General features: G+C 39.7%; 1 protein-coding gene across 2 annotated transcripts; it reads left to right on the top strand.

Annotated features, from left to right (window-relative positions):
- Positions 1-935: 935 nt before the first annotated feature.
- map2k7 (mitogen-activated protein kinase kinase 7) lies at positions 936-17,490 on the top strand. 2 transcript variants are annotated; one of them, XM_077246330.1, is made up of 12 exons: positions 936-1,106; positions 3,596-3,643; positions 6,440-6,584; positions 6,682-6,748; positions 6,844-6,957; positions 7,969-8,088; positions 9,767-9,874; positions 10,003-10,182; positions 10,422-10,502; positions 11,095-11,237; positions 11,344-11,389; positions 11,497-17,490. In XM_077246330.1, exons 1-12 carry the CDS (start codon positions 983-985, stop codon positions 11,635-11,637), a joined length of 1,317 nt encoding a protein of 438 aa, XP_077102445.1. In that variant the 5' UTR covers positions 936-982; the 3' UTR covers positions 11,638-17,490. The 2 variants fall into 2 exon arrangements, with proteins under 2 accessions (XP_077102445.1, XP_077102446.1); XM_077246331.1 differs by lacking the exon at positions 3,596-3,643.
- Positions 17,491-20,733: the final 3,243 nt, after the last annotated feature.

The following is a 20,733-nucleotide window of genomic DNA, read 5'->3' as shown; positions in this document are numbered from 1 at the left end:
TGTTTCAGTTGCGGATGGTGCTCAGTGACTGACGTCTGTCTAAGTCTGCGTACCATGAGCCGAGCTAATGACGTCTGATGTCTGCGCGAGCAGGTTCGCGGAGGTATGGAAAATTGGAAATACATATGTTGACAGGCAGGTACCATTGCATTCGGACCGAATGCAATGATTGGACGAATATTTTAGATGATCATATGCCTTCCACAGACAATACATATATATCTATATATATATATATATATATATATATATATACATTTAGACCACTTAACTAGTGATTGCTATCAGTATGTGAAGAGACTCAACCAACATAACAAAATTAATTTTCTGGATCAAGTCAATCACCTACCCTGCCTTTAAGCAGCTAGGTTACAAACAATATTGCCTAAACATCAATTCAATAAAATTTCAGGAAAAAGTACAGAACAGTAAACAAATATTATAAAGTAAAGCGTACATTTAAAAAGACATTGATGAAAAGTAAGAATATTTTTGTGGATACATAAACAAATAATATGAATAGTTATTGTGTGTTTTATATGATTAGTTATTCGTATTATTTCTGTGTGTCCGTGCCCGTGGGAGCTAATTTTATATATAAATTTGTCTGTATGTGTCCGTGCCCGTAGGAGCTAATTTTATATATAAATTTGTCTGTATGTGTCCGTGCCCGTAGTCTAATTTTATGTATAAATTTGGCTGTATGTGTCCGTGCCGGGGGAGCTAATTTTATATATAAATTTGTCTGTATGTGTCCGTGCCCGTAGGAGCTAATTTATGTATAAATTTGGCTGTATGTGTCCGTGCCGGGGGAGCTAATTTTATATATAACTTTGGCTGTGAAATATAAACTATTTTGCCTCGGCTCGTGTTTCCTCATTGATCGCTAGAGGGCAGTTGTGAAGGCGCGGTGTGTTTCCTCAACAGCGCCGCTAGAGAGCAGTGAGTCGCGGCTCTTGATGGGGCCGCTGAAGTTTTCAAGATGTCGTCGCTGGAGCAGAGACTCTCCCGAATCGAGGAGAAACTCAAGCAGGAAAATAAAGAAGCTCGCAAACGAATCGACCTGAACATCGACATGAGCCCGCAGAGGACGCGCCCGAGGCCAAGTGAGTGTTTGAGAGAATGAACGCGTGATTGATCATAACGACGGAGAGACGAAATACGTTCTACATGATATAAACAAACCCATAAAATCCTGACACTTTACTCACACTCACTTTTATGATTCGCTGTTAAAGGGCTGGGGGACTCTGTTTTCCGGTGTTTGTACTCCAAATTGTTTACTACGGATTTGTTCTTTAAAATGAATATCTGGCAGTCAGCTCACTAGCGTTAGCCTCGCGGCTAGTTGTTTAGCAGGCCCTGATACTCGCATATCATTCTCACTGAATGTCTGTTTGAAAGACTATTTTCTCTTTTTATCTATGTTTGTTTGTCTGTCACATTCTCCTTGTCTGTTCTTCTCACACAATATTAGTGGGAATATCATCATTTAGAGATGCTGTTGGTGTTTAACGTTAGTGTTGTAAAGTCATCAGTCATGGCAGACTTGTTGTGAGTGAATTGCTGGTTTGGTGTTTCTCTTGAGTCTGTCACTGGTCTGTATTTAGAGAATGAGAAAATACATGTTTTGTTTCTCCTTTATAATTTAATGTCTTGAGCTTTTGTCTATAAGAAGATTGTCTTGAAACCATGGCCACGTTGTAGTGGTTTTTATAGATATGAAGGGATCATGTTAGGAGTGTATTTTTAAAATCATTTCAAGTATTTTAACATTCATTTTATGTGAAAGATTAGCTTGTTTTCCTGCGAGAGTGAAGTGATTTAGGCTATCTTTTCTCAAACTTCCTCCACACAGAAATATTCACTGATAGTGTGTTTAATTGAATGTGCTGATGTCCCAGTTCATTACTTCAGACACTCACTGTTGCTGTCAATTGTTGCCTTGTGATGGCTCTTTTTTACCCTAATCATAAACACTTTCAGATTGTCAGTTTGTGTATTTATAATATGCAGAAATAATTTAATCTCTTGATGCTGTTACATGGTCATAGACATTAACTCAAGCGGGTAGATAGCATCTCTGTGTAAACTAATTCCTTATCCAATATTTACATTTGACATGGTAAAAGTTCAGGGGAAAAAATTGTTTCACTGTTCCTTTGCTGTTTTTGTTAGTAAAGAGTAAATAATCTGAGAGTAATTTTAAAGAATTCTTTGATGCTTTTTAATGTTTTCCTTTTCCTTTAATGTGCAATGTATCCGTTTATGCATGTATACGATCTCCAAAGTTACAAAGCTCTTCCTGCCTCGACCCAAGTCCAGATATTACTTCCTCAAACATCTGTCAAAATGTGAAATATTATCGTAATGGCATACGCAAAGAGAGAAGACAAGGCCTCAGTGAATTGTAGTGTTGTTGCATGTCGAGGAGATGCTGTGTGTTTGGTGCGAAAGCAAAACCGCTTTGTTTGGCCTATTGAAAATGGATGAAATTAGGAATCAGAGGTTAATATTTATTTCTAAAGCGTTTCTTGATCAGTACAACCCAAAAGTTTGCTTGTGCACAGCACATTTTACAGAGGACGTCTTCCTGACCTGAACCTGGGAGAGTACAACGCCGGCTTTATACAAAGACTAGCCTACTTTCCACTGTCTCAAGGCGTACTTGCAAAGTTGGTTCCTATCGTTCCACTTGATCTTCCGCTTTTCAGAATCCGACTCGGGCTCGAATTCGTATGGTAAAACCGACTACTACAGTATTAACTGTGTGTTTACATTTGCTTAAAGCCTTGGAAGCTGAAGCTGGGATAGTAAAGTGTCCTGTCCATCGTATGCACACTTCAGAATCTCGCCCGAAGAAGTATGTCATCCGGGGACGTTTTGCCTGTGTCTTTTATTAGTATTGTGAATTCTGACATACTACTTTTGTCACATACTGTTTTTTGTCTACTTTATAGAAGGGTAGTATGCGTTTTTCGGATGCAGCCTAAGACTAAGGGATAGTGTACAGTCAGCAGATTGTTATGCTCTCCAGGGTGAGACCAGACCCCACTGCAAAATTACCCCGCTGCTTATGTGTCTACTTGCAACAGAAGTAAATAAGAACAAAATATGAATTTGATATATTTTATTACCTCAAGATTACTCACAATACCCGTTTGAGTGGCCCGTTGTCGGTTGTAGCGGTTTTCGTGGAATAACAGACTAGATGGCACGATTGAAGAAGTGTATACAGTCCAATGTAGACAGTCTCAAGACAAGAGGCAATATCTTGCCCTGGGATTCACTAGTACAACGGTGGGTAATGAAGAGTGACCACGGTGTGTTGTTGGCCTCAAAATGTTAGCTTCTGACAGTATGAAGCCGAAGTTAAAACGGCATTTATAGCCCCCTATATCGGATTCTGTCATTAGCTGGTTCTGTGGGGTTTTTTTTTTTAGGTGGCGTCAGTATTAAATAGGCTTTTGGTGAAGTGTGCTCGTGTTGAAGCCGGTGAATCATAACATTTGAAGAGAGGACACAGTGATTCCTGTAGGTGTGTGTGGGCTTTTAGTAATGAGTGTGTGTGTATTTTTTTTCCCTCTGTATCTAGTCATCGTGATCCAGCTCAGTCCAGCTCCAGCTCCCTCCCAGCGCGCAGGTACCATCATCATCATCATCATCATCACTACATCACGCTACATTACCCTCTCTCTCCTTCTCTTTCTTTGCCTTGCAGGTTACATTCACTACATCATCTCTTTTGCTCTCTTCTTTTTCTCCCTTCTCCATTTTTTTATATTCTGCCAACTATCCTTTCTTTCCCTCTTTCTCTTCTAATTCTCTTTCTCACGTTCTCTTTCTAAAAGTCTACCTGAAATGGCATTTGGCAGCCTTTTTACTTTCGTAGTGTGACGTGAATAAATGCAGGATGCAGGAAAGGACTTGATTTTATTTATCAGTTAAAAAAAATGGAAAAGTGGTTGGACAAGGGTTAGGGTTAGTGACATCAGCTGACAAGGAAAGCAGATTCTAGTTGCTACATCTTTATGAATGACTATGAAAACTTTTTTTTGTCCTCTTATCTTGTTTTTTGTCCCATTCAGAATAAGTTTACTGTTTTGTATGGAAGCAAAGTATATCTTAATTTAGTTAATTTTCTGTGTGCTGCTATTGAGCAGAGTTCAAGCAGTATAATATTTACATTAAAAGTTGATGTGTAAAATTAAATACATTTAAACATTACTGAATTTACCTTTAATTCATTTCGTAATAAATTACAATCACTTCTGAAGTTTAAGAAAAAAAGTCAGGTACATGTTTTTGAAAGTCTATGCTCACTAGCGCTGTAGTTTATTTGATCAAAAACACAGAACATTTTTTAATATTATTACAGTTTAAAATAGCTGTTTTCTGCTTCAATATATTTTAAAAGGCAATTTATTCCTGTGATTTTCAGCATCATTACTCCAGTCTTCAGTGTCACATGATCTTTCAGAAATCAGTCTAATATGACGATTTGATGCTCAAGGAACATATTTAATAATGATCAGTGTTAAATACATTTGCGCTGCCTAATATTTTTGTGAATTCCAGGGTACATATATTCTTTGAGTAGTAAGTTCATAAGAACAGCATTTTGAAAGCTTTTTTTAACATTATAAATGTTTACTGTCACTTTTGATAAATTGTATGGATTCTTGCTGAATAAAACTACTAATTTCTTTAAAAAAAAAAAAAAAATACTCCTCACCCCAAACTTAAGTAGAGTAAACTTAAATAAAAGTAAATGGGGGTCCATTTTTATTTCATGTTGGCCTTAATCATGTTGTCTTTCTTTCATTAATCTCATTTACATAAAAAGTTTCTATAATTTCATCAAATGCATGATATATGTTTAAAGAAAACATAAATTTTTTCATTCAGTGCTGAAATCTCGTTTTATTTTTGTTTACTTTGTCTATATTCAGATATCATCTTTCTCTCTTCCTTTCTTTAATTCCTTCTCTCATTCCCTTTTTCCCACCTGAACATGAAAAGGGATCTGCGAGCGTGTGTGGTGTGAGTGTGAGACCTGTGTGTAGGCTTAACTTGTTTTGTTGGAAGATCAGACATTGTGCATGTTGTTGGCTATAACTGCACGGCCCGACTGAGTGAACACCTCCACACACACAAACACACAGCTATGGCAGCACTCGACAGGGTGTTCGGTGTTCAGTAACTGTTGGGTTTGAGCTTGTCTGGCCTCTCCTGTCTCTCAGCTCTTTGTCCTTTGTTTCCGGAAGAGACGTCTTTCTGCACAGATGTGAATTACGGCCACGTAGTCGCCTGTATGTGTGTGTCCAGCAGGTGTTTCTGCACTGAATTGCTTGACCTCACTGACTAACCCAAGCTAACCGATTCTCTCCCATGAACAGGTTTTTCTGAGGAGGAATCAGAAGTTCAACGGTTATCCCTTTCTCCTTTTCCTCTTTATTTACTTTATTTGTCAAACCCTGAAAAAGCAGTGTTGTTTCTATGCTCAAACAACATATATAAAATGTATCAATTGTTTCGATTTGCACGGTTTGGTGAGCGAATGCCAAATGTCACCCGGTGGTGACTTCTGCTTGTCTCTCATAAGACTCTGCCCCGGTGCATGCTGGGAATGCTAACACTAACTCCAATGGCTGGTTTTCACTGTTTGGCAGCCTTTGTCACTTCTCTGTGTGAGTGTGTCTGATCTTGGCATGACATGGACAGTTATTACTGTCTTTATGTGATTGATATTTCCTCAGGATTTTACATTGTCCCAAATGTCTTTTAAGACAGTAAAACAGACTTTGACTGGTTTTCCATGGACTGTAATTAAATATTGACCCAAAATGTGCTCCACAACTCACAATCAAGATGTAGTGAATCTCACAAAACCTGTCAAGAAATGCCCAGGTCATGTTTCAAAAGATGATTCATATTTTTATTATTATTAGAAAAAATGGTGGTGGTTGTTATTATTATTGTCAAATCTGTTATTGTTATGTTTTGTTATTATATATGATTATAAATATAACAAATTACATTTATAATAATTATTATTATTATGAGACAGAAATCTTATGTTTGTTATTTTTAATAACATCAAGAACAAATAGTTAGAAAACAAGTTTAGTTTTTATATTATATAACAATAATAATTTATTAGATACTGCAACAAGTATGTTATATATTATTAGAACAATAATAATTATTAGAACAAATCAATTTTATTTTTTATTACAATAGTTGTAAATCCAAAAATAAATATTAGACAACACATTATTTAATTTTTATTATATAATAAATAATTACTGATAATTTATTATTTTATTTTCACTTTGACACTTTTCATACACATTAATGGCCATCAATTGACGGTCACTGACTTGCTGTCTTCTGTCCATTCTCCGACTCGTTCCAACCTTCTGTTCTGTCTTTACAGCTTTACAGTTACCATTGGCCAACGATGGAGGAAGTCGCTCATCCTCTTCAGAAAGCTCTCCTCAACACCCCTCGTACCCTAACAGACCCCGACAAATGCTCACGCTTCCCACCCCACCCTACTGCCTACAGAAGAGCCTAGAGAAGTATGTCACGCACAGCATTGTGTAGTGTGCTCAGTTCTCATTTTAAGAAAGTAAAGGTCTTAGTGTGTTAATCTGTTGCTTCTGGTTTTACCTTCAGTGCTGAAATCGATCAAAAGCTTCAGGAAATCATGAAACAAACGGGATATCTGAAGATTGACGGACAGGTGAGTCACCAGTCAGAGTCTGTCTTTATAGATCCTGACGGTATTGAAAGTGGGAAAAGTGCCCGACCTCTTGTGTGTGTGTGTGTGTTCTCCAGCGTTACCCTGCAGAGGTGACGGATCTGATCAGTGAGGGGGAGATCGGCAGTGGAACCTGTGGACAGGTGTTTAAAGTTCGCTTTAAGAAGACTGGCCATGTCATCGCTGTCAAGGTCAGTTCAGCGCTCGGTTTCTCTGCTAGATCTATTGTCGCTGATGATTAGTGATGGGCACTTTGCAAACACTTTGTGAAGCTTCAAAACCTTTGTGGATCATTTGCTTCGAACCATTGATATGAACAAGTATAAAACTACCATAGACACGGGATTCCAGTAAAGAGGCTTCGTTACGTCATAAATATTTCGAGACGTTGTAAAATTTCAATTGTTCATCGCTAGAGGGGGGCGATGATCTCTGTGAACCAGTGATTTTTACCTGATCTCAGATCACTTTTAGACATTTAGCTCTCCAAAAAAACAAACTAAATAAAATATATGATTTAATAAAATAACACATATTATGGAGACACATCATATTTAGTGGTATTAGATGATTTGGTAATTTCATTTAATAGATTACACCTTAAATGAAACTGTCGCTAATGAATTTGTTGTCGCTGTCGACTTTGTGACTGAGTTGTCGCTGCATTTACACTTTTCTGACCAGCAGGCATCACCAGCATGTGGCGTTTCGAACGCTTCGAAACAGTGAATCATTTTGCAAATCAATTGGTTCAAAGTTTCGAAACACTTTGTTTCTCACATCACTACTGATAATGTAAAGTTAGTTTTTTTCTGGGTGGGATTTAACCAGGAGTTTTCAAACTTTTTGATCAAGGACCCCTAAATATAAGGATGCCTTTGCGAAGGACCTCATTCCTAAATTATAAAACATCTATTTTAAGACTCAAACTTAAGATTTTTACTGAGAAAAATAGTAGGTGTGATATATCTAAAATTCTAATAATTGCCATTTATGTTGTCATTGTGCTAAAGAAATTTCATAAAATATTATTAATTTTTTGATGATGGAGTTTGTAAATCCATGTGTTTGTCTTCTTGAACCTTCCTTGTAATTACTGAGTCATTAAAACAGCAGTTAAGGCAGGAGTAATTACTGTTTACTAATTACATCCCTGGTGTTGTTCTAGTAGTGTTTGATTGTGTTCCCGTTTTTCTGTGCAGCAAATGAGGAGGACGGGTAATAAAGACGAGAATAAGAGAATCCTTATGGATCTGGACGTTGTGTTGAAGAGTCATGACTGTCCATACATCATTCAGTGCTATGGAGCAATAGTCACCAATGTGAGTGTCAAGTCACCTTTATTTATATATCCTTTTATACTATACAAATTGTTTCAAAGCAGCTTTAATAAGACAATTGTAAACAGTCATTATTCAATTGAAGTCAGTTCAGTGTTGATTCATTTCGGTTCAGTAACTGTGTAAAGTGCATTTCTGAAAAAATTGAGCTATAAAGCAGCTCTGCAGAAAACAGTGATGTCATCAATCATCATACAGCTAAGTTGAGTTTTCATCCAATAGTGTCTGTGCAGTCAAATCAGTAATATTGCTGAATATTAAGTGTCCCCAACTAAGCAAGCCAGAGGTGACAGTGGCAAGGAACTCAAACTCCATCAGGTGACAGAAATGGAGAAAAAAAACCTTGGGAGAAACCAGGGGTCAGTTCTCGTCTGGCCAACGAACGAACACGGTGTGATTATGATTCAGGCTGCATCAGAAGTCAGATTGTGGATCGGTAGCATTCAAAATATTTCACTCAGTTCCTTCTGCTTGAAGATGGGATTCATCACGCTGGTATGGAGACGAAGCTGCCCATTGGGGTCTGTGCAGAGGACTTGTCTGGTTCTTGAGGTCTTTGCTGAGGATCTGTGCTGATGGCTGTCGTGTCGACAAGGTCTTCACAGGGGATTGTTCTAGTAGACACGGTCTCTGCTGACATTCAGGGCTGCCACGAGGTCGTGTCTAGGTGCAGGTCCACCATCTGATCTGGATACGACCCGGATCCGGCTGACTACGGTAACCTCGGGATGAGACAGACAGGCTAATATTAGCGTAGATGCCATTCTTCTTACGATGTAACAAGAACATCTGTTCTTATAGGACGTGTTCCCGGTTGACCTAATTTATGCACCCTAATAATCCTTAAATGGATTTGAATGATAGAAATATGATAATGTTGTTATGTGTATTCCAGGTTAAAGAGATGTGTTTTTAGTCTAGATTTAAACTGACAATGTGAGTCTGCTTCCCGAACAAGGCTAGGAAGACTGTTCCAGGGTTTGGGTGCTAATTCTTTTTTAAATATTACACTTCATGCAGTGTGTAATATAGTTGTTTGTGAATGTAAAAGTGTACAACAAATAAAGTTATTGTCTCCTAAAAGAAAGAATCGATTCTGAAGTGCTGAAACAATTCCTCAGTAATTCCAGTTTCACTTCCTGTTACATTCCTACATAACAATTTCACAAATTTGCATAATGCCCGTCTATGGTCTTCATTGGCTGCCCACAAACGACGTCTACTTTGACCCACCTTCAAACACTGTATTTGTAGCTGAGGCCTGGAAGAGTTTGGTTTGTGTTGTCAATGTCGAGAAGACTCTGTTTTCTGCGCTGTGAATCATCTTTCCATGCTCTTCAAAAAGATGAGGATGTGGTGGAATTGATAAGGAGCAAACCATGACCATCGTTCGTATAACTGTGTATAAAGCGTTGAGGAAGCCTCCAGAGGAGAAATTCAGATATGGCAATAGGCATTTTGGTTATGACACACACTGTAAGCGGATGACCAATCACAACAGACTGGTCCGTGTGACTAATCAGAGCAGGGTAGGCATCAAACAAACAGTTTTTCAGACAACCTTTATTACAACCTAATTACCAAATTAGGAACCATTAAAATAGCATAATGGGGCACTTTAAATATATTGATTTATTTAAAGGTGACTCTTTCTTGGTAGACGGATGTGTTCATCGCCATGGAACTAATGGGGACGTGTGCAGAGAAGCTGAAGAAGAGGATCCAGGGGCCCATACCAGAGGCCATCCTGGGAAAGATGACCGTGGCCGTAAGACTTTGTTTTAAATTCACCTGATTCACCCAGAATGCCATCTATTATTGGCTAGATATTGGTCTGTTTGCAAGTTGAAACTCTCAGACCCTGTTTCATCTCACACTTTTTCTTTTTGTATGTAGATTGTGAAGGCTCTGCTTTATCTGAAAGAGAAACACGGTGTCATTCACCGAGACGTGAAGCCATCTAATATCCTGTTGGATGACAAAGGGCAGATCAAACTGTGTGATTTTGGCATTAGTGGCCGACTTGTGGATTCTAAGGCCAAGACTCGCAGTGCCGGATGTGCTGCATACATGGCGGTGAGCACACTTTGGGATTTCAAAGTCTTAAAGGATTTAAAAATATATATTATGGGGTAAAATTTGAAAGGTGTTTATATAAAGTTCTGCAGTATTTGTAGATTGCTAATCAAAAATGCAACTTTATCCTGCTGTCATTAAAACAAAAGTTGGACAAAATGGAGGAATTAATGTTTTACTCATTGGCAGCCTTTTCCATATTATGCATCATGCATGTTTCATCTCTTGTGTTTTTTTAGCCTGAGAGAATAGACCCTCCAGACCCCAGTAAGCCAGACTATGACATCAGAGCTGATGTCTGGAGTCTTGGCATTTCTCTGGTGAGTTCTCCCTACATTTTGTTTAGCCGACCCTTGTTTACCTCATCAGGAAGGAATGATAGTAAAGACATTTATAATATTGCATAAGATTTGTATTTCAAATAAATGCGGTTCTTGTCAAGGTTGTTTTCTTCAAAGAATGTATCAGTTTCCACAAAAAAGATTAAGCAGCAAACACTGTTTTCAACATTGATAATAATAAGATCCTTTTATAATTGAGCGCCAATAATAATAGCGCATTAAATCAGCATAATATAATGATGTCTCATAAGAGAATGTGACACTAAAGACTGGAGTAATGATGCTGAAAATTCCACTTTGTCATTTCAGGAATAAATTACTTTTTAAAATATATTAAAATGCAAAACAGTTATTTTAAAATGCAATACTATTTCACAATATTAATGTTTTACTGTAACTTTGACCAAATAAGCGCAGCATTGTTGAGCATAAGAGACTACTTGTAAAAAACCTTACAAATCTTACAATCCCCCAAAGTTTTGGACGGTTTTGTAAATGTAAGAGCTGTATTTCAAAACACAATCTACTTGAATAACTAAAAGTGATTATTTCTATTCCTCCCCGCCTGTAGGTGGAACTAGCCACGGGACAGTTTCCTTACAAGAACTGCAAAACAGACTTTGAGGTTCTCACCAAAGTTCTGCAAGAGGACCCACCAGTCCTTCCTCTCGGCATGGGCTTTTCCCCTGACTTTCAGTCCTTCGTCAAAGACTGGTACACCCACATACAGTTACATAAACACAAAGTTTTAGCAACCGTATAGGTCAGTTGTGTTTGTGTGTGAGTTCTGCACAGATCTTAATTTTCTTTATCTCTGCAGCCTCACAAAGGATCACAGAAAAAGGCCAAAATACCACAAGCTGCTTGTAAGTCTCAATCACCCCTGTAACTTGAGGATTAGTTGTAGTGCTTAGTTCAGTATCAGGATCTGTTCTGATCATGTGTTCACACTAGTGGTCTTGTTTTTCTTTAGGAACACAGTTTTATCCGGCGTTACGAGGTGTCCGAGGTAGACGTGGCGGGCTGGTTCCAGACGGTGATGGAGCGCACAGAGTCTCCTCGCAGCAGCCAGTGCTTCAACCATCACCAGCTCCACTCTCTCTTCAGCAGGTAGCCAGGCGGAGAACGGCAGAGAAAGAATGATGCGATGTTGAGAAGTTGATTTAGAGACACGGATGGACAGGTTTGAAATGTAAATTATGTTAGCGAAAAAGACAGGATGGAGTGGAAATGGACCGATTTGGAGGGGAGAAATGGCAGAAACAAAAGCTAGAATGTTCATTTTGGAGTTTGACTGATCGACAGACAATCCTGGGCAGGTTTGATGTAAATCTGAAATATTTTTGTCCTTCTCATCCACCCATTGAACAGGATGGACCATTACAGGTCGCAGTCTAACACGCTCACTGTGACACACGCGCTCACGCACATTTGCAGTAACACTGTTTCACTATACCTCCGCGCATTGACCGTCATATAAAGATTAGCCGCAAGACTAAGCGTACAGTCTATTTAGTTCACTTCCAAATCCACACGTCATGAGGTCCTCCGTAGCCCCTTACTCAGGGACTGAACAGAGTAGTCGAACAACACTGTGCAATGGTGTGTGTGTGTGTGTGTGTGTGTGTGAGTGTTATCCGTTTATCAGTCCTAGTTCTTCGCTTTCCTGTATGGTTCAAGTACACCTTCTGTTCACAGCCATTTATTGAATCCAAGCAAATAGAAACAAGCGAGATAATAGCCGCGTGATATATCATAAATTATGTTTTATAGAAGTGTTGTTTTCTATGCTAGCAGAAATCGGCAGACATTTCAGTGATTGTGACGCGTACTTAAAGCGTTAGTGATTCTTAGTGGTAGAACTTCTAATCCTTGATGTCTAGATTTTTAGAACTAGTTTGGCCTGGACTTTCATGTATGGAAATAGATATATTGGCTAGAAAAGAAGATTGTATATTAAGAAAAAAACTAGTGGTTGACCGATAAGGGTGTTTTTAAAGGTGTAGTGTATCATTTTCTCGATGTTACAATACTTCTTATCCCAATTTAAAATGCCAAAACGTCTATAAATGAGCCGTTTGTGTTTGTTTGAGCAGCCGTACCCAGTCAAATATTATTTTACCGTTTATAAATAACATCAGAATTTGTGCAATTCCGTTAATGGTAGTCATGCACAAATTACACACTTCACTTCTACTGGCGATGCTGATATCGAGAAAGAATTCTGTTCATCAGCCAATGGCGATAATCTCAAAATTGCAAAATTTTGCACTATGTATCGGTCTATCACTAGATAACACACAAAAAAAATTAGCCCAGAGTTTGTAAAGTCATAACAATGCACACCTCAGGAAGACAAGTTTTAGAAATGGGGATTTTTAACAGGATTTAGCTGTGTCTTAGAGTGTCTGAGGATGAAACCACAATCAAAGTCACCAAAAGCAAACATGAGAGATGTTGTCAGAGTCACTCAGAGACAAGCGGGGGACTTTTTGCAGGTTGTTTCAAGCGTTTCCTCCACAAGAATATAAAACGTCTCATTTTGTGAGTAGAACATGTCTGCTTTTATCACCCGACTCATCTACCCACACAACCGTTCATTATTTCAATCTCTTCACCGTTGTCTCTTTCCCTTAATTATTTGAGTTCCCGCAAACCAAAGCATTATTTTTTGACACAGCACTTCTTTTTTCCTGCCAAGCTGTTGTTCTCAGAGGATTTCAGCACCTGCTCAAGGGTCACGCTGAAGATGTTCAGCGACTTTCACAACCAAAGCTGTAGAGTTTGAGATTCACTGCTTTATGAAGCCAAATCACTGCTAGACTGAGTGTGAAGAGGGAAAAATATGTCTAAAATCAGCAAAGAGCGATTTAGAGGGTGATGGTACGTTGAGACAGGAAGTATGGTGTTATATAAGGGACTGAAGAAAGTAATTAATCTAGCGGAGGAAATAATGGGACGGGAGAGAAAATTAGAAGAAAGGCATTTGAAAGTATGAAAGAAAGTCTCCAGTGAAGTCTTATAGAAAGTATTGGCTAATTTTTGAGAGGTTTGAGGAGATTTCAGGGCTGACAGTAACAGGTGTTGGTTGTTTTCTAGATCGCTGTGTTTTGAGCTAGCTGGATGTTGCATAAAAGCTTTCAATCGTTTTGGAACCAATGTACCAATTTTTTTTTTTAGGGTTATTTTTGGTTTGTGTTGTTTTGCATCTTACGGTTTTGTTCATTATCCTTGAAACTTTGTTTTTATTGTCTGCTATTATTATTATATTTATTTATTATCTTACTGCTGCTACTGTTTACTTTAGATGCTGCTCTCAGTGATTATATTCCCCAAAGGACGATTCTTCTTTTTTTTTTTTTCTAAACCAAATGCATAAAACACTGCAATGTCTTCTACACATTTACCAAATACGAGAATGGTTACATGTAAAACGCATGATGTGATTCATTAAGAGACAAAGAGAAAGCAAGGAAGTAAATTGAGAATCTCTATTTACCTATATCTATATTTATATCTCAGTAGTTTGTTTTTAAAACTATGCCAACTCACAAACGTCACGGCTCACTCTGAGCTACTAATAAGAATGACTTTCAGTTATGTGTACAAAATAACAGACACCAGCTGGTAATATCTATATATATTTGAGCTAGATTTCCCTTATTACACCATTACCTGTGAGTCACACAAACAGAGATGTTTGTAATTGTCCGTCCTGCGGTGGATGAATTCATGAGTTTTATTCATCAAATAGTCAGTTATTATTCACCTCATTAAATATTTTGGCTGCTTTGATTTATGCTAATTTATTTGACTATGCAATAACACATATTTAATAAAAGAATTCTGTAGATTTTGTCCCAAATTCATCACTTTGTATCTGATCATGAGTCCATTTGGAAGTTTTCCATCGAATTGGATTGACAAATTAATCAAAAGAGCCAATAACGCAGGAAATACAGTTGTTTTTTTTCCTTACAGTATACTTAACAATGAGCTGTAACTTTTTATCTCCCAATAGTTTCTTCGCTCTTTTCACATGCCAAATAGAAACCCTAACAGGACTCTTGCTGTCAACATAACACTGGTTTCCTGTTTGGTGTTGATATTCGTCACAGATACTGTGGTACCTGCCTGTCTGTCTGTCCGTCATTCTCTCTTTAGACCTTATAGATATAACCGCAGCATTTCACACCAAAGGTGTCATCAATAAAACAAATTCAAACCAGTGGCGTTGTTGTCATTAGGGTGATTATTGTTATTCTAGATGATACTGGATTGTTCTGAGGGATACACAGCTTCATGTATGTAATTTCCTGCGAGACTGTGGCGGGTGAGGTACTGGAAATGGCATCTTGGTGATATGTTATTTTTCAGTCTGTCGCCCTTCTCTGTTGGGCTTTTATTTTGCTGGTACACACACCTATGGAAGCTCGTTTGATTAAAATCGCTATTGCGGATTTATATCTCACAATTCAGTTTTTTGTTTTTTTTGCTCAGAATATCGAGAAATAAACTCAAAATTCTGACTCTCACAATTGCGAGTTTATCTCTCGAAATTCTGTGGAAAAAAGAAATTGAGATTTAACTCGCAGTTAAAAGTAAATATTTCAGGTTTAGATTTTGCAATTCTGATGTTATTTTGTCACAATTCCAAATTCTGAGAAAATCTGAAAAGCTACAAATTCTAAAAACGCAATTCAAAAAGTTGAAAGGACCTTTTTCTTGTCTTTTTTGGGCAGAAACAAGCTTCCGTACACACCTCTAAGGAAAGATTATCTCTGAGATGCTAATCTTTATGGTTTATTTATGCTTGGTTTAAAGTGTATTTCCATTCACTGTTTTCTGGCACTATTTGAATTTGTTTTATCATTATATCATTATTATTTTTTTATTTGCTTTTAATTGATTATGAAATCAAAGCGTCAGTTATTTGTGTGTTTTATTTTTTGAAATGGGCGTTTCTGTGAATAGGACAGGCATACCGAACCCATTTCTGCGGGCGGTAGTACACATCCCTGAACACCAAATTATGTTAACTAAACCAGTGGGTGCTGCTGTTTCATTTGCATTATTGTTTATCTGTGTGTGTGTGTGTGTGTGTGTGTGTGTGTGTGTGTGTGTGTGTGTGTGTGTGTGTGTGTGTGTGTGTGTGTGTGTGTGTGTGGCAGCATCACTGTTATTTTTGGTGTGTGTGCTCAGGCGTGTACTTTGCCCATGTTGAATGAGTTTGTTACTTTTTTAGAATTGTTGTTGTTATTTTTTAAATGATCATAATAATGCCCCATCTGTAATTAAACCAAATACTCACTATGCAGTCACTCAAATCAAGCCCGTTTGCATCCCCCCACCCCCCTCTGTAACGAGCGACTGAATATGACTTCCTCAGCTAGAGCGATCAATAGAGAGAGTGTTTTGTTTTGTTTTTCTTTAATGAGCTGACATATTTAAGGATTGTATTGGGATGGGGTGGGTGGGGTGTGTTTGGGTATGGTAGTTCGGAAAAATAGTTTGTCAAGTGCTGTAAGTATATCAATTGCATGTTATGATCTCTGAAGTAACTGCCATTGATTTTATATTTTGTTGTGGGTTGGGGGAGGGGAGACAAGTATTTTCTTTTATTTATGATTTTTACACATATATTCTGTACCCCCCCCCAATATGTTGTGTTTTTAGAAAAAGACACACTTTTGCCTTTTTATGTCTCCTGACTTTTTTGATCTTAATATGCATTATACACTTTTTACTTTCATCATTGTTGGCTGATTTCAATGTGATGCTATTTGGTCATTTGTATTGATTCTTGACCTTTCGTTTGTTTTTCTTCCATGTTGTGTTTGTGTTGATCTGTGAGTGAGTGCTAAGAGAGGTTTTAGCAAGACATTTTGTCTTCAGCTGTTAGAAAACCAAAAGTCAATTATTTTGTATCTGTTTTGGTCCTTTGTAACCATTCATTTTCATACCTTTTTGTTTGTTCTTATTGTTGTTATACTATTATCTTCAGGGTTAAGATCACACCAAATTAAGATGAGAAAAGTGGAACAGATTGCAAGTTATTGTTTCACCAATGGTTCCTGGGAATGTTGGGTCAAAGGTGTGTCTTTTTCTGTTGAAGCTAAGCAATCATTTATTGCTCCTTTTTTCCCCTTTTTTGTGTAGCTCGTTTTCTTTCCCCTAGAGCTTTTATCACAGCTCTGTTTTGCTGTATGGTTATAATGTGTCTATGTGGAAATCTCACAATTTTTAGTTGCTGTTGCACTGGAGTTTTTTTTAAATTGTAATTATTATGAAAAATTGTCATGATGGAGTTTAGAACCATGTAGTTCACCAAATTCTGTTTGACTCATAGATGGAGTTTAGAAGTGTTTAAACCTGCTAATTCTGTTTGATGCGGCCGTTGACATGCTGTTCAAGTCAAAAAGAACAGATTTCCATAATGTACTCTATTGTTTTTGGCATCTTGATACAGCTTGGAAAATATATTGTAAGAATTAGAAATGTTTTGTGCCAACAACAAACTTAGACAACCTTTCATGTTTTCTGGTATATGGATATATGAAAGTTATAGAATATAGATATTATGATGCAACATTTTTACTTTTTGGGATTAGTTTGATTTAAACTAAGATATTTGATGTGATATTTTAAAAATAAGACTCAACTTCAACAGCTTGTCTTTTGTGAATATATCTATTTTTTTTACTATTTATTGTCCTTTTTTTTGGGTACCATTTTAATATTCGAATGGAGCAGAAATATCCCAAATTGTTGTATTGAGATACAGCCATTACAGTTTTATCATCATTCTGATGCCCCCTTCCCCACTTTTTTTGTTTTGTTTTGTTTTCTGTTTTCATTTCAAATGAAAGAAATGCCATTATATTGTGAATACCTCAGGATTTTTTTTCTTTTGGGAAAAATGACAAAACTTTCAAAAACCTAAAACAAATAAAACACAAAAAAAGTGTTTGTGGTTTATTTTATGTACTGTAATCAGACTGAGCTTTCTCTTCTGCCACTGAAACAGGAGGTGGCAAAATCTTCATGCTTGTGGCCTTTACAGTCTTTGTTTGGCCATACCATAAAACAGAGAATGTCACCACTGAAAGGTTTTCACACGGCAGTTTACGTAATGTCTCGTTCCCTCCTCTCAGGGAACTACGGTTATGTGAGTTACCAGAGATGTTCCCTTATCAATTCGGTCCCTCGAAATTACGTATGGGGTACATATAAAACCCTTGCCGTGTGGAAAAACTGACCGGCCCAGCTCTATCGAGCTCCTGTAAAGCACAAGCACTAAGCCCTCAGACATGCGCTCTAGGTCGGGTGCCAGACCTGGCTGAAACACCGATGCACTCTTGGCACTGAGCCAACTCGGCGCCTACACCACCAGTATCTCCCCATACCCAGTTAAGCAACACTGAACTGGTGTGATATGGGGGAAATGCAGCAATATGTTGGTGCTTGAGAATGCTGCCGGCTTATGAACGCGGGCATAATAAAAAGGCCACATTAGAGTTAATGTGATTATTATCAACGCAGCCATTACTATAGTAACCCACTGCCTATAAGTCCTGGCTGAAACCATGGTTAGAAACACGCATCAGACGGGGCGTGACCTCAGGCGACTTGGTCACCCAATGGCTGCACAGCCCTCTCCTCCAGCACTGACAGAACGTGTGTTGTGAACGAGGAAATGTCCAAGTTATAAAATCTTGCGAATATGTTGTGAGATGAACAGCCGCTGCAAGACAAATGTCCTGAATAGACATGCCTTTCGCCCAAGCCCATGATGACACCAAACTCCTAGTGGAGTGGGCGCGCACCCCTATTGGGCAATCGGTTCCTCGGGAAGCATAAGCTAGTCGCACGGCTACCACAATCCAGTGCGATAGCCTCTGTTTCGACAGCGCGCTGCCTTTCCTGGCGCCCGCGTAGCAGACGAAAAGCTGCTGTGAAGTTCGAAACTGGCTAGTCTTGTTCACGTAAACACACAGCGCGCACACGGGGCAAAACGTTTGAATTGTAACCACCTGAGCTCTGAATGGAGTTGAGAGCACCTTCGGCGAGTAGCAGAGTTTGGGTAGAAGTCTGACCATGCAATCGTCCGGTCCGAAATGCATACACGCACTGTTCACTGACATGGCATGCTAGTCTCCCACTCGTTTCCTGCTAGCCGGCGCTAGCAGAAGTGCCGTCTTAACTGAGAGCACTTTAGAGTTGCTAGATTCTGCTGGTTCGAAAGGAGGGTCGGACAGCGCACTGAGCACTAACGACCGGTCTGGAGCATCTGGCGAAGGCGGGGAGGATTAAGCCGCCTCGCCCCCCAGAGAAAGCTGATTATCAGGGGGTGCTTCCCCACCGACTGACCATCTAGTATGTCACGAAAGGCGGCAATAGCGGCCACGTAAACTTTCACTGTAGACGGAGAGCTGTCAGCGTCCAGACGTTCCTGCAAGCAGGTCAGAATAATGGAAACATCACAACCCTTGGGGTCTTCCCGTTTGTCAATACACCAGTTAGCAAACACATTCCATTTCAGAGCGTATAAGCGCCTTGTCGAGGGGGCTCTAGCCTCTGCTATCGTCTGCAGCACTCGCTGTGATACTCCGCATTGATCTGCCACACATTTAAGTCCCACAGTTCTGAGCTGGGGTGCTATATGGTGCCCCTCGCCTGGGATAAAAGGTCCCTTTTCGGCGGGACTCGCCACGGGGGGAGCTGCGACATGTTCACTAATTCCGGGAACCACTGCTGGTTGGGCCACTTGGGAGCTACCAGACTTAGCGCACTCCTCTCTTCCCTGATCTTTTGCAGCACTAGCGGCATTAATTTGACCGGGGGAAAGCATACTTCTGCCCCTTGGGCCAGCGGTTCGACAGCGCGTCTCCTCCCAGAGGAGCTGTTGTCAGCGAGAAGTACAGCAGGCAGTGGGCGTTCTCCTCTGAAGCAAAGAGGTCGATCTCCGCTTTGCCAAAAAGATTCCAGATCATATTTATAGTTTGCGGATGTACCCTTCACTCTCCGTGTACAATGCCGTCCCTGGACAGCATGTCCGCGCCGCAATTCAAACTGCCCGGTACGCGCACTGCTTGGATCGAAAGAAATACCCGATCCATCCACAAGAGCATCTGCCTCGCTAAGCCCTGCAGGGATCGCGAGCACAGCCCTCCCTGGCGATTGATGTACGCCACCACCGCCGTGTTGAAAGTTCAGATGAGAACATGACGGTCTTTCACGAACGGAAGGAAGCTCTGCAGAGCTAAACCGCTTCCATCTCCAAGCAGTTTATATGCCAGCGCTTCTGGTCCCCCGACCACGTACCGAATGCTGGTCTGCCATCGCAGAGGGCTCCCCAGCCTGACCGTGATGCATCCGTAGTGACCACTACCCGTCTGACCACTCTGCCCATAGCAGCACCCTGTTCGTACATTGTCATGCCGGACCAAGGCGCCAGCGTCTCGAGACATGAACGCTTTATGATAATGCGTTCCGTCCCCGCTCTCCACGCCTGCGGCTGCACTCGGCTGTGCAACCAGTGCTGCAGCGGTCTCATGTGCTGCAAGCCCAGTCTGCAGATGGAGGCTGCAGCTGCCATCAGACCCAGTAGCCTCTAAAACAGTTTTAAGGGGATAGCTCTACCTTGATCGAAGAGGTCTAGTGTATTGTGAATAGACTGGATCATCGGCTCTGATAAGCGCGCAATCATCGCGCGCAAGTCCAGAACCATACCCAGGAATGTGATTGACTGGCACAGCTGAAGCATGCTCTTCTGTATGTTCACAGACAGTCCCCGGCATGTCAGGTGGGCGAGGAGTCTGCGTTTGTGTACCTCGAGAGCACTTCTCGATTGAGAGATGACTAGCCAGTCGTTGAGTGGCCATTCATGCACATTGTAAAAACGCAGGGGGCTAGAGCCAGTTCGAACGGCAACACTTTGAATTGGTATGCGACTCCTTCGAATGCAAAACGCAGAAAACACCTGTGATACGGGGCTATCTGAATGTGAAAATACGCATCCTTCAGATCCACTGCAATGAAGTAATCCTCGGGCTGAATATGCGCAAGGATTTGCTTCGCCGTAATCATCTTGAAAGCGTGTTTCGCGAGCGCTTTGTTCAGTAATCTCAGATCTAGGATGGGGCGCATGCCTCCGTCCTATTTCGGGACTAAAAAATAGCAGCTGTAAAACCCGCAATTTCTCTTTTCC

Source organism: Siphateles boraxobius, unplaced genomic scaffold, assembly GCF_051911475.1.
Source record: "Siphateles boraxobius isolate OS27281-9 unplaced genomic scaffold, OSU_SipBor_1 29, whole genome shotgun sequence".
Lineage (NCBI taxonomy): Eukaryota > Metazoa > Chordata > Actinopteri > Cypriniformes > Leuciscidae > Siphateles > Siphateles boraxobius.
This window is presented reverse-complemented; position numbering and strand designations above follow the sequence as displayed.